Raw genomic sequence first — 14319 nt, forward strand, 5'->3', positions numbered from 1 at the left:
AGGATTGTGGTTGCGTGAAAGGGCAGTTAGAATGGGGAAGGGAGCAAGACTTTTCACTGTCTGCCTTTTAATGTTCTTTTTATTATTTTTGTAACCATGTGTATGTATTGCCTATAAAAATAAAATAACTGCATTTCTTTTATGTGTCTTAAGAGGCGTAGTGATTCAACCACTCACTCTTTTATTTATTTATGTTTTTATGTATTTAAGTTTTCTCTTATACAGGAATACTTGCTTATTTACATACATATATTTCTGTAACTGGAAGATATTTGGTAAGTGGAGCCTCCTGTTAAATCAAAGTTTTCTGGGAGATATCCCTAGACCTTAACAGGAACTTGGAGCTTAAAAGAAGACCAGGAGATGGAGCCCTGTGTAGATGTGACTATACACTTTCCTTAACTTGAGGCCGAGGTTAGTATGTCTGAGAGGGAAGAAATACCACTCAGAAGAGAAGAGGCTGCCCCATTCTAAGGAATCTTGTTCTGTCACGCAGTACTCATCTTTTCTGTGTACTAGGTACTAACAGCCAAAGAGAACTATCCATGCAGAACTCCATACTCCAAAGCAGTGTACCACTGTAGCTAAACACTGGAGAGACCCACTGCCAACTCTCTTATCCCGAACTCTCAAGGCAATAGCTTCCTGCTATGCTGAATAGTTTTCTCTACTTCCCAAAATTGAGCCTAATACTTGGTTTATATGTATAATGCAAACAATAATAATGACATTAACAACCGGCATATCGTATTATGCAAGTCGGGATTTTACTAAAGAGGGATCCACTTGGCATCCAAGTCCGTGTTTGGACAAGCTAGTTCTGGAGAGTTACTCCCTATGGGATGAAATTTGACCAATGAAAGTAGAAGCCAGCAGATAATTTTTTCCCTTTTCTCTTCTGAGGGACAGTCATGAGACAGAGTTTATACATCTTCTAAGGTGAGTAGTCCCAAAGATCAAGCAATTAGTTGCACTTAGTGGCAGTGAGCTGGATAATGCATCTTTTTATTGGTTTTACAGCCTTCTCTGTCTCGTATCCTTGTCAATCATGCCTGCTCTCGTGGACTGGATTCCCCAATGAAGTAATAGTTCATAAGTCCCTGGCTTTCTGGGGAACCCAAGCTAAGAAATGCTGCTTAAGTCTGGCCCTTACTTCTTACTACTAAGAAAAGAAGCACTCATTTAAACCATAACGCAACTCTATGGCATTAACTACTGTTATTACCCAAGGAACTGTGGCACAGAGATAGGAAGTGACTTGCCCAAGGTCACACTGTTAATATGTAGGGGCCCAAGATCCAAACCTAGGCAATCTGGCTCCAGTGTTCATCCTTTTAACCAGTATGCTAAATAGCCTACACTGCCAAACCGTGAAATGCTAATTGCGTTTCTTTAGCTGAACTACTCATTATTGGTTCTCATATCAGTCAGGTGAGTCTATGTTATATTATGGTAACAAACAACCTCAAAAATCTTTGTAGCTCCCAACAACAAACATTTATATTTGTTCCCATTGTTTGTCTACTATGGGTCAGTTGCCCCTCTGTTCCTTGTTGTCTTCGCTATAGTCCAGGCTAATGGGGCAGCCTCTAACATGACGAGTTTGGTCATGACGTAGTGGGGAAAGAGTGTGGGAAATTATGGTCAGATTTCATGGGCCAAAGCAAGCGACAGGGCCAAGCTGCTGTCGTCAGGATAGGAAAGGATTCTCCTCCTTCAGGAGGGACTGTGAATTTGTGATTATATTATTGTGAATAATGTAATCTGCCACAATGCCTAATTTCAATCCAGAAGTATAAGATTATACATGTCTGAATAAAGGTAATATTATGTGTTGTAATGTTTTTATTGTTATTGTCTATTCCTTTCACAGTCTAGATACATACTCATAATTAGTTTAAAGAAGGGAAAAAATTGGATAGAACATTGTTTTCAACCCTAAGTGTTTAAAAAACTCAGCACCTGGAGAAACTGGATATGCACATGCAAAAGAATGAATTTGGATTCTTACACCATACGCAAAAATTAACTCAAAATGAATCAAAGACTTGGACATAAGAGCTAAAATGGTAAAACTCTTAGAAAAAAATATGGGGGAAAAGCTTCATAACATTGGATTTGGCAATGATTTAATGGATATGACACTAAAAGCACAGGCAACAAAAGGAAAAGCAGATAAATTGGACTTCAGCAAAATTAAAATCTTTTGTGTGTCAAAAGACACTCTCGAGAGTGTAAAGGGGGGCCAACTCGGTGGTGCAGTGGTTCAGTTCATGTGCTCTGTTTCAGCGGCCTGGGGTTCACAGGTTCGGATCCCGGGCGTGGACCTATGCACTGCTTATCAAGCCATGCTGTGGCGGGCATCCCACACATAAAGTAGAGGAGGATGGGCACAGATGTTAGCCCAGGGCCAAGCTTCCTCAGCAAAAAGAGGAGGATTGGCAAAGGATGCTAGCTCATGGCTAATCTTCCTCACCAAAAAAAAAGAATGTAAAGGATCCCACAGAATGGGAGAAAATATTTGCAAATCATACAGCTGATAAGAGACTTGAATCCAGAACATATAAAGAACCCAATGCCAAAAAGACAAACAACCCAATTTAAAAATGGATAAAGAGGGGCTGGCCCTGTGGCTGAGTGGTTAAAGTTCTGCACACTCCACTCCAGCGGCCTGGGTTCACGGGGCCAGATCCTGGGCATGAACATACACCACCTATCAGCCATGCTGTGGAGGCGTCCCACATACAAAGTAAAGGAAGATTGGCACAGATGTTAGCTCAGAGAAAATCTTCCTCACCAAAAAAAAAAAAAAAAATGGTAAAGAATCTGATAGACATTTCTCCAGGGAAGATATGCCTGACATTAGTTGTCAGGGAAATGCAAATCAAAACCACCGTGAAATACCACTTTATACCCAGTAGGATAGCTAGAATCAAAAAGTTAGATAATAACAAGTGTTATTGAGTCTCTGGAAAAAATTGGATCCTAACGCTTCCCCTATTGTTTATTGCTATTGAAATACATAATGGGGATCTTATTTAACATACACAAGAATTTTGTGAGGAGGGTATTGCTGCTCCATTTTATACATACAGAGATTAAGGTACAAGAAGGGTAAGAAATCTGTACAGATTCATGTAGCATATTGGAAGCAAAGTCAAAACTCTAATCCAATGGTTTACTAAATTTCCATTGTTTTTTTAAAAAATCATACCATTGCTGCCCAATAAGTCCATATTTCCATACCCTCCTAAGGATCCAGCAACCTCTGCTGCCTCAGTAATGAACTTAAACCAGAGTGCACACCTACCCACCCACACCTCCACCCAGCCCACTGGGCCTTTTTTAGAACTTGCACAGAAGTATCTCTTCATCTTGATATAAATTTGTGATGTCTACTAGGGAAATTACTAGATGTCTACATTTCCTGACTGTAAAAGTCTGCAATTTATTCTGTCATAAAATAGGAAGTATGGCTACCCCACAGTTCTTCCTTCTCAAAACAGAAGAGTTATGGTTTCCTTTCTGTTGTCTGAATTCTGGCATTTGTCCTCAGAATTCTGTTTCTTCTTTTCTCTACCACAGCCTCAGCCTCTTCCCCTCCTCAACTGCAGCTCTTCTGCTAAAATTGCCAGAGAACTTGTGTCTCCACAGAGTACTGATATAAATCCAACATCCAATCTACCCAAATACAAATTATTTCCGGTGACCTCCTTCAAGCAAGTTCTAACACTTACTGTATTATCACATTTTTTAAAATTGTAAGTGGCCATGCTAATTAACCAAAAATTATGAAGCCTGAGAATATAGGAACAGAGCTTAGTGTTGTAATAAAAAATAAAACAACAATTTACTTTGACATACATCAAATGATACACACTATCATTGTGGTACATTGTTATCAGGCATAAATGGCGAGCAGTTTACTTAGGTGACTACAACTTCCATTAGTTTTATACAGTCTCCCGTTACGGTTTAATTCTTGTTACTCAAAACACACAAGCATCTCTTTACTCTTTTCCATGTACTGAGGAGAGCATGGAGTTGACATTTTCTTGGAAATGCAGAGAATAACCAGGATGCCTTAAGACTTTCTACCTCTTTCTTGCCTTTCTTCCAGTATGGCCAAATGAACTGTTTCCTCCCACATATGATTTCCATTTGTTCCTGGTGTTCTCTTTCTACTACACACCCACTCCTTGCTTATAGTGAGTGTTTCCTTGAGCAGCCCTCCTCTTTTTCTACTCCTTTGTCAGCTGAACAAGTCCTGGGTTAGTGTGATGCCAACCAGGGCAGGGCTGTGGCACCTTCGGGTCATTAGGCTGTACCTGTTACAGGGTCTCTCTAGAACTGCAGGCAGGAATATGTTACGAAGACTATTGTAAATCTTACAATATACTCAAAAAACATGGTCGAGTAATGAAAATCTTCTAAAATGTTGATTCAGGCCAAGAACAAGAAAATTTATGCTTGAGAGTCTCTTCAAGGCTTTGTGGAAGAACAGAGATTCAGTGTACTTGGTCGTCTTGGTTGTCTGGTTGTCTTAAAAGGGATTTCCTAGCAGATTCCTCCCCTGTTCAGACCCCTCTCCATTCCCATAAACAATGCTCTCTCTGCTCCTGTGTTGGCTCATGGAGCCTCCCCATGCCTGGCCTCACTTCAGACTGAGGAGGGCCTCTGTGTCCCAGCTGGGGCAGGGGCGGGGGTGTGAACAGAGGTCTCTTGGGAACTGAGGTGAGGTCACAGAGGCTGAGTTTGTCATCTTCCACCCTTGCTACTCTCTAACTAGTGTTCACACCTGCTCAGTCTGCAGTTTCTCCCTGGTAGTATAGTAGTATGAGGTTAAAACAGACTCTGGCAAAAAGCTAAACCCTGTTGATCAGTCAGAAATGCTCAGTTCTATAGAAACAGGCCCATCATGACACCAGCTGAGTTGTCTCCATAAAACTAACCCTGTCTCTTGGAGATGGTGGGGGTCTAGTCCCGCAAAGCAGAACACAGACTCATTTCCCTAAACAGGCAAGGACCTCTCCTAGTAGGCAGATGGATAAAGGGATCACTGACTAGAAGACCTGTGTGGATCCAAAAAGAGTCATATATGTGACTCTCACAGGAAATGGGGTCTTGGGGAATTGCTGGCTGAGAATGGGGAATTTGCTCCGCTGTGTGTATGCAAGTATATTTGTGGAGAGGCAAGTGCATTAGCCCTGAGGATTCATTAGGGAGCTCTGCCAGTAACCTGTGGAAGACTGACATAGTAATTTGATATTCTGTGTTTCCTGGACCCATTCCAATTATAAATATTCTCCTTTGCTGTCTCCATACGTATATTAGTTGTTTTCATCAGAGGCCACAGAGGGCTGCATTCATTTGGCATTCTTCTCGCAGATCCAGTGGTAGTTGATGTCACATGACGCAGCATCATATGTCTTTGTCAGGCCTATGGTCACACAGTTGAAATCCTGATATTGATTGGTAACACTAAGTGGGAAAAGAAAGCGTGGTTAAGGTGCGTTGTTTCAGCCCTGCCTTTTACTGATTCCAGTCCTCCCTCTGCTACCCTCAAATCCAGCTCTACACTGACTCTTCCCTGTCAACTTTCCTGTGAGCTTTTATAGACTTACAGTCTTGAATTAACTCACTCTGTGTTTGGTCAGAAACATTTCCTGGGTCATCTGTCCCTTTTTCTCCCAGAAATAACGTTTCAGTACTGTCTGTACTATGTTCACAGCAGGACGACTGAGAGGAGGTGGAAAAAGATTTCTGTTCTTTTCCTAGGTCCCAGCTGGCTTTAGGAAAAACTTCGTTGGCCTTCTCTCCCCTCTTTTTCTGTCATTCGGTCCCTTTCAGTCTGATTGGAAAGAGTCTGGTTTCATGGAAAGGTCATGAGTTTTGGAGTCAAGTGGCTGTGGGATCAAATCGTGGCTGGTGATATTCAACACATTTCTAAGCCTCTCATCCTCAATTCAACTGTCATTTAAATGGAGATTAATAAAACCTTTTCCTATAGCATGGTTGTGAATACTGTAGGAAATTACATGTATAAAGTACTTAACAAATGCCTGGCATTTAGTAGACACTGAATGAGTAATAATTTCCTCCTTTCTGTGGGAAGCCCAGTTACAGGCTGGGGAACTGACTTGCTTCCTGTCTGACTCAACACCTCCATATGTACACTGGGAATATCATGTTCTCCACCAATGCTTATGCCCATGGACTGACACACAGGAGAGAGCTCTTGGGAGTTAAAGTTCATAGCTCTAAGGCATGGAGAGTTGCATATCACAACCTTTCTTTGCGTAAAGAAGCCACATCTGGGGAACTTGTAAGAACTTAGTAATAAAATGTAATCTATGGGTTAAAAGAGACTTATGAGATATACTAAACAAATGGTATGTATGTGGATTTGTTTGGATTCTGATTTGAAAAAAAAATAATTCATTGTATGAATACTCTTCTCTCTACTTAGAAATGTTTGATATTTTCCATAACAAAAGGTTACAAAAAATGTGTCTCTGGGAACAGATGGGTTGGAAGAAAGGAGAGGACTAGAACAAGAGCCGAGTCTCAGCCTTTGTGCTATTCCCGGACAAACCCACTGAATCTCAGGTCTGATGTCTTAAGGGAAATCAAGATCCTTAGAAAAATGTGGCATATTCACGTACTTGCCGTTGAACACAGAGTTGTTGATCCAACGCCACCTTTTCTCTGCGTGCTGGTATAGTAAGCCAATAAAATACTTCTCAGCACCAGTTATCTTCTGGAGAAAATTCTGGAAATTACAAAAATAAACAGTTCAACAGAAATTTTTTTGCTGCTGCCTCCCTTGTGCCAATAGGCCCATGCTGATATCTGATTCTGGGAACAGGGAAGGCTCGAAGGGGACTTGGGCTGGCTAACACTGGCATTCACCAAAAACCCTAGAGTAGTAGTTCTCAATCTATACAGAGCATCATGATCACCTGGAGGTTTTGTTAAAACACAGATTGCTGGGCTTCTGGCTCAGTAGTTCTGGTGTAGTGGCCCAAGAATGTACACTCTGAAGAAATTTCTAGATGATGCTGATGCTGCTATCCAGGAACCACACATTGAAAATGAAGGGGAAGGGTATTGTGCCATCTAAAAAAGCGTAATTTCAAATACTTCTTTTACATTTGGCCTGCCTCTCTGCATAGAATTGTTTCATTGCCAGAAATTTTACATTCCAAATGAGGCTGGATCAAGTGAATTCTTTGAGTATTTAGCAAGGGAAAACAGGGAAATATAAAAGTGTGTTGCTAAAGTAGGTAATTTCATGAGAAATAATCAGTGTTTATTGAGTATTTGCTAAATTAACATTAATCCAAGGCATCTTAGTTTCTGTATTAAATTAATGAATCACAAATCACTCCAGCCAGATGTCTGGGAGTCCCTGGACCCTTTCTTTTACTCTTCACATGCCTCCCAGCGTTAGCAGATGTCCAAATCCACTTGGATGTTCTCTCCATCCTCATGCCTAATGCCTTTATTCCTCTTTTCTCAATGTTCTCCTCCCCTGAAATATCTCAGTTCATTATTTTTAAAAACTAACTACCAAATTTACTCTTTTAACAAACATTTTTTGCGTGTCCATTGTGTGCCAGGCATTGTATGACACTGGGGATATGGAAAAAAATTAGTTTCTCCTCAAAGAAATTATGATCTAAAACAGGGGTAGGCAAACTACAGCCTCGTGGGCCAAATCCATACTGTAGCCCATTTTTGTAAATAAGTTTTTGTTGAAAGACACTCACGCCTATTTTTTGCATCTTGTCTATGGCTGGTTTTGAGCTGCAACAGCAGTGTTAAGTAGTCATCATAGAGACCTTATGACCTGAAAAGCATAAGGTGTATACTGTCTGACCCCTTCAGAAAAAATTTCCAGACCCATGGTCTAAAACAAGGGCTCTTGATCCTTAACTTCTGTGTTAGAAGCTATGGATGGCTTCCAAGGGAATTTATGACATCATTGGAATTTTATTCAAAATATTGTGCTTATGCATGTTTCTGGGATGAAGTGCACAGATTTCATCACCATTTCAAAAACATCAGTGATCCCAACATGTTGAAGATTCATAGGTCTAATAAGAGAAGATAGATGAGTTAACCAGCATCGTGAGGTGTCCCGGGTGTAGTGCTAGGAAATACGTACTAGATCTGGCACAGGCAGAAAGAAGGAAGTGATCAATTCTATATGGATTTGGGGTTTCTAGAAAGACCATAGATGAGATGATGCCTGAGATGAATTTTGGGAGATAGCTGTTTGTCAGGCAAATGCTAGGGGAGGGTCTGGGTCAGGATTGGACCTCCTGGAAGAGGGAGCAGCAGATGACAGGCAGAATGCAGAGCAGCCTGGAGCATTTGAGGAACTACAAGATGCTAAATTTCGTTGGTGCAGAGGTAGAAGGGAGGTGAGTTGAGAGACAAGACTGGAGAGAAGGCAGAGGCTGGACTATACGAAACCTTATATTTCATGCAGGGAAATGGGAATTTAACCCACTATAACTTGGAAAATGGCACAGACAGTTTACAGCCTTAGAGATGGTATTATGTCAGTTCTGTGGAGAATAGGCAAGAAGGGGCAAAACTAGAGGCAAGGAGAGGATTTAGAAGAATTCTGAAGAAATCCAGGTGAGAGCTGAACTATTTGCTGTGGGGATAGAGAGGAAAGGACTTGGTTAGTAACTAATTTAGGAGAGAAGAGAAAAGGTGAAGTCCTAGAAGACCCTCAGTGTTCAATCTTGGTTGACATGACTACTCACTAGTACTTGGAATACAAGGGGAGGAGCAGTTGAGGTAAAATATAATTGACTCAGTTTTGAACATGGTGAGTTTGTGGTGCTTTTGAAACATCAAAGTGGAATTTGATATACTGTCTGGTCTAGAGGAGAAGGCTGAACTGGAGATACAGACTTGACAGTCTTCAGCAAACCATTAGTGTGATGACCTTTTTATGGGGTTAGCATGAAGTGTAAGTGGTGGAGAATGCCGTGGATGGTGCTTGAGATGCACCAAAACTTAAGTGTTGAGTAGAGGAAAAGAGGCTATCAACTTTCTGTCCCATTCCCCTCTTCCCCTCTTCTGTTCTCTTTTCTCCCCCCAACTCCTCATCTTGCTCCTGAAGGCATTTTTCTTTCCTTTTGGGTATTTAGCCCTAGAGGATCTGTAGCATCCCAGTTCCTGCCCTTTGTTGGACATCTATTACCTGAATTCAGAGAAAAAATTCAGAGAATTTCTTAAAAATTCTTCTAGGACCTTCTACAGGAAGGGTGAAGGGATAGAGGGGAGAGAAGCAACAGTACTGATATAACACAATGCCTAGCACTCAGCATATACTTAGGATTTGAAGGAGAGGCAACTATAAACTAAAATAAATTATATCTAAAGTTGATTAGAGGTAGGCTTTGGAGTTAGAGAAACCTCAACTCAACTCCATGTTATGTCATTTAGTAGGTGTATGACCTTGGTCAAATTATCTTTCTGTGCCCTAGTTTTCTCATATATAAAATATGGATAATAATGTCTCCTCAGAATTGTTATGAGGATAAAAGTAGATAATAAAATAAAGCTTTTTGCATAGTGTTACATATTTTTATTATAATCATTGTACACTGTGATCCCAATTCTATGACCTGATTCTTTGTTTTTCATATTACTAATTTTGTTAATTTGCATCTTCCTTATTTACTAGGCAGACTGGGATGATATATTAATAGCTCACGTGTATAAAGTTTTCAATAGTTTTTAAACAACTTTTATACACATCAGCTCATTTGGTCATTCCTTGTACTTTAAATGTCCTGGCCCATCCCCAGGATACCAGTCTACTTCTATGCCTCATGGGAGAGACCACAGAGGGTGGATTTTTCTAGTTCAAATGGACCCAAACAACACACTCCACTGCTACTGGGAAGAGTCTCCCACCTCCAGGTTTAGAATAAGGAGCTTGACCTCTCAGCCAGCCACCTCTCCATTCACCACCTCCATCCCACCCCTGTTCCACCAATCAAATTGCCCCCACCATCTACACCCACTGAGGCTGGTGTAGAGTGGGCTGCTTTACTGTACCATTCCAATGCTCTCACCAGTTTCTCTGGCGTGTTGACAATGGCCAGAGTTGATCCTTTTCCTTCGCAAAAGTCCCTGCTTTTGTTCCAAGACAACTCAGAGGTGGACAAGAAGAAACATCTTCCTTGATGAAAATCCCACCCTCTGGGGCAGACTAAAGAGATCCAAGAAAAAAAGAGTATGAGATTAGTGATTTCAGGTGTGAACCCTGAAATTGAGTGATAAGATAGTGGGACATGGCTTTCTTTATACCAGTTGTATCAGTACAAATCATCCTCAATCCAGGAAGAAATTTCACCCAGTCTAGTCTCAGTTTTCCTATCTGTAACATGAAGGGAATGAATCAGAAGGTCTTTATGGCCCCTTTGAGCAAAAAAGTTCCATAAGAAAGGAAGCAATGGGAAAAATCTTTAAGAATTCAGTACATAAGCTGCCTGTGGGTGGAGAGGTGGCTATAACCATGCACTTTACCTGTTCCGTAGCTCTCTGTGGGAATGAAGCTGGCATTACTGCTGCCAAAAGTTTGTGGGACTGAAATGAAAAGAAAACCTGAAGGTAGATGTATGATGAACATAACACACAAACATCAGAACAGCTGTTTGGTACCTGGGACCATTTGCTCCTGGACAGTGCAGATGACAGGGGCTCTTTGCCACTCTGTGCTAGAATTTTTCAGATATTTTCTTTCTTTGAACCTTCCATTTAACTACTACCATTATTTGCCATGCTCCAAAGCCTATTTCACATCTTTTTTTTGGGGGGGAGAGGGTGGCAGTAGATGTGAAATGCCAAGAAAAAGAACGAGAAAGGAAGAGGAGTGGATGAACCTTTGACAGTGTTATCCCCAAAGAGCCGTCTGGACCACTTTCCTCCAGGCCCCACACAGCATCTTCGCTGTGCTCCCCATTTCTGGTGTCCAAACCCTATATGAAAACACAGTCCTGGCAGGCAACTTGTGGACTCTTCTCTCATCAGCATTCATCAGCTCTAAGGATTGTGGCTAACTAGAACAAGTTTCAGGACCAGGGGATATTGGCGGACTTTGAGGCAGGTGAACATTCCAGAGATTTCCTATGGGCAAAGAAGAGTATATTTGTTTCTTTAAATATAAATAGGGGAATTGATAGGCCTCCAAGAGGTCTCACTTTTCCTTGGAACTGACTGAGAAGACAGCTGCAGTGGTGTCAGAGGCTGGCCAGACCCGTCCTCAGAGGCTCAGTCATTTGTCCTTTATGTTTTACTTTAGTTTATGCAGACACCAAATTAGCTGCTTACAATTACATTAATAAAATATTCAAGTTAGCATTCACCCTTTATTTCAGTCTCCAGTTCAAAGACTGTTTGTAATATATAATAATCTGTTTTTCATCAGAAACTCTTTTGGGATTATAACTGAACAGAACTCCACAAATATTTCATGGGCATTTCCTCCAGCTAGCTCACTGTAATGGGTTCCTTAGTTGATATAAAGATGAACAAGAAATTATCTTTTCCCTAAAGATGTATATAGTAATAAGCATCTTAAGAGAAAGTGAGGAGGAAGTCCTGGGAACAACTTCAAGAAGAGGTGGGTTTAATAGGGAGAGCCAAGCCTCACTCCTCTCTTTATCCCCCATGTTTTCTGGCACTGGGCCTTGTGCTTCATGGGTAATAGTTGACTAATATCTCCTCTTTTTTTCTTCTTTTATGGTTGATCTAGCACAGTACTTGCAACACAAGAAGGTACTGAATATAATCTTTGGTTTTTTTGTGGGACATGGCTTTCTTTATAACAATTTCTTTAGGTGTACAAGACATCAGATGTTATAAAGTGCTTTCATATTACAGTGATTATATACAAATCATCCTCAACCCTAGGAGAAAAACTGAGGACCAGAAATTTCACTCAGTCTAGTGTTGGTTTCCCATTTATAAAAGGAAGGTAATTAATTAGAAGATCTTTTTTTCCTGGGTGTTCTGCATTTATTTTATTTTTTCAGCTTTTTGAGATAAAATTGACATATAACATTGTGTAAGTTTAAGGTGTACAATGTGATGATTTGATACACATATATATTGCAAAATTATTACTACATGTTAGTTAACACTTCCATCACCTCACATAATTACAATTTTTTTTGCAGTGAGAACATTTAAGATCTATTCTCTTTGCAACTTTCAAATATATAATACAGTATTGTTAGCTATAGTCATCATGCTGTACATTACAACCCCAGAACCTATTCATCTTATAACAATTAGAAGATCTTTATGAATCCTTCATGCAAAAGAATTTCTTGGGAAAGGAGGCCTTGAGAAAGGTCTTTAAGAATTCAGCACATAAAACAGTGGTACTGAGAGGAGAGGGAAGAGATTGTTGTCATGCGCGTTACCTGTTCCGTAGCTGTCTGTGGGAATGAAGCTGACATTACTTTTGCCAAAAATCTGTGGGACTGCAAAGAAAACCAGCTGTTGGCTCAGCCCCCAAGGTGGCTGCAGGATGAATACAGCAAACAAACCTCACTGCCGGGGTTGCTAGGGTACTGTGACTATTACTGTGAAATACTGAACTCTCTGACTTGGGTCAACAAAGACACAGCGGGCACGTATATGGTTTTGTGAATACATTCACTTATTCATATTCATATTTTCTTCCTCCTCTCTTACATGATAGGAATGGCACCTTCATATTGGGTCATAAGGAAGACACCTCTTACTCAACTGCTGCCTCCTGATCACGTTTCCTTCCTCATTTATTTTCCCTACTGTCTTCTGGGGCTGGAGAAGATTCTACTTGCTGCAATTGCAGTAAAATCCTTTGATATATGAGCCCTCTTTTTCTAAGCATTTGGAAGAATAGGTTTCTGTGTACATAGAGGGAAATTCCTTTGTCAGCAAAATCCCATTATCTTCTAGTGCAGCCCTTACCACAGCCTATCGCTGGGATGAACTGGAGCTGTATTTTCAAATTTTAGCAACAATAATAAGCACTGCCAAGTACTTCAGCTTAGATCACCCAACTAATAGTCTAGGGCAAGAGCTTCATGTGGGTTCTAACCATCAGACACCTGTCAGTTCTACATCTCCAAGGTAGACTGAGGCATCTGGCCCATCGTGTGCGGGGATTGAGAAGGGCATTGTCAGTTCCCTCAGGCTGGGTCAACAGCCCAGGTGGAAGGACTTGGGCACTTCACCTCTACATTTATCCTTGCAATCTGGGAGAGGAGCCAAAGAATAAGACCATACGGAGTTGGAGGAAGAGGTTGCTCAAATACTCACAATAATGCAGAAATAAGGTCATTCCAACAATTTTAATCACCACTACGATAAGCCCAGAGATTATCATGTGCCAGTTCATGATGAAGGAGATGAGGAGGCCTGCAGGGATTATAACACAGTACCACCATCAGAATCTGGGACAAGTTTTCCTCCCACCAGGACACATGCCATCTTCTTTTTCAGAGCACCCATGGGGGCTTGGAAGGTAAGTATGTCATTGACAGGTATACGGAGGAGACCCAGCACATGCCCAGAAGATGGATAGGATCTTGTGCTGGTTGGGAGCCTTTGAACTTGGCATGGTGCCTCTCCTTCACCCATTCTTTAGCTCTGGGCTTCAGCCCTGTCCCCATTTGTGGCCTCCTAAACTCTGTCTAATGAAATTAATCCTCTTGGACTTTGAGTGCCCTTAGCCTTGAAATGACCCTTGCTCCCTAGGACCTTGATTTGTAGTCTTGGCTATACTGACTTCAGCTGTCAGAAGCCTCAGTCTTCAACAGACTATGTCAGGAGTCTGACAGAAAGGACAGGTGTCCCTGAAGGTCTTGGCATTGGGGAAGAGCCAACAGTCTGTGCAGAGAGGACAGACAGACAGACTCACCTGCTCTCTCCCTAGAAGGCTGGGCTGCGTTTCAGATGGTGATATTCCCAGTGGCCTTGTGCTTGGTGTAGTGGGCAGAGGCCCTTCTCCTGAGCGTATGCTCCTTCTGCCCAGGCAACGTCCTTTCTTCTTCACTCCGTCTCTCTGTCTTGCCAGCATCCCCGAGCAAACACTTCTTCCTGTTCAGTGCTCTTGGCAAAGGGTGCGGGTGGGGCAAGGAGGGGAAGGGAGTCTATAGCCTCTGAAAGAGGAAGGCTCCTTCCAGAAGGGTTCTAATACAGGGAAACATTTTTAGGAGAATTTGGAAAACAAAATACCTCAACACAGATTCACTCTTTCTCTGTTTATGAATCTCCTTGAAATACAGTGGGAAG

The 14319-nt window shown here is 41.4% G+C and overlaps 1 protein-coding gene across 1 annotated transcript; it reads right to left on the bottom strand.

Moving 5' to 3' along the window:
• Nucleotides 1–5002: 5002 nt before the first annotated feature.
• On the bottom strand, nt 5003–14103 carry CLEC5A (C-type lectin domain containing 5A). Its single transcript, XM_058569491.1, has 7 exons — nt 13946–14103; nt 13345–13443; nt 12459–12518; nt 10558–10617; nt 10104–10240; nt 6666–6772; nt 5003–5481 (listed from the first exon to the last, which is right to left on the bottom strand). Exons 2-7 carry the CDS (start codon nt 13421–13423, stop codon nt 5367–5369), a joined length of 558 nt encoding a protein of 185 aa, XP_058425474.1. The 5' UTR covers nt 13424–13443; nt 13946–14103; the 3' UTR covers nt 5003–5366.
• Nucleotides 14104–14319: the final 216 nt, after the last annotated feature.

Source organism: Diceros bicornis, chromosome 3, assembly GCF_020826845.1.
Source record: "Diceros bicornis minor isolate mBicDic1 chromosome 3, mDicBic1.mat.cur, whole genome shotgun sequence".
Lineage (NCBI taxonomy): Eukaryota > Metazoa > Chordata > Mammalia > Perissodactyla > Rhinocerotidae > Diceros > Diceros bicornis.

Coding starts and splice junctions, on each gene's coding strand:
- CLEC5A (XM_058569491.1), bottom strand. CDS start 13,423: ATGAACTGGCACATGATAATCTCTGGGCTTATCGTAGTGGTGATTAAA. Junction 6,773..10,103: donor TCAACACGCCAGAGAAACTG/GTGAGAGCATTG, acceptor TGTAATTTCCAG/AATTTTCTCCAGAAGATAAC. Junction 5,482..6,665: donor AACTCTGTGTTCAACGGCAA/GTACGTGAATAT, acceptor TTTCCCACTTAG/TGTTACCAATCAATATCAGG.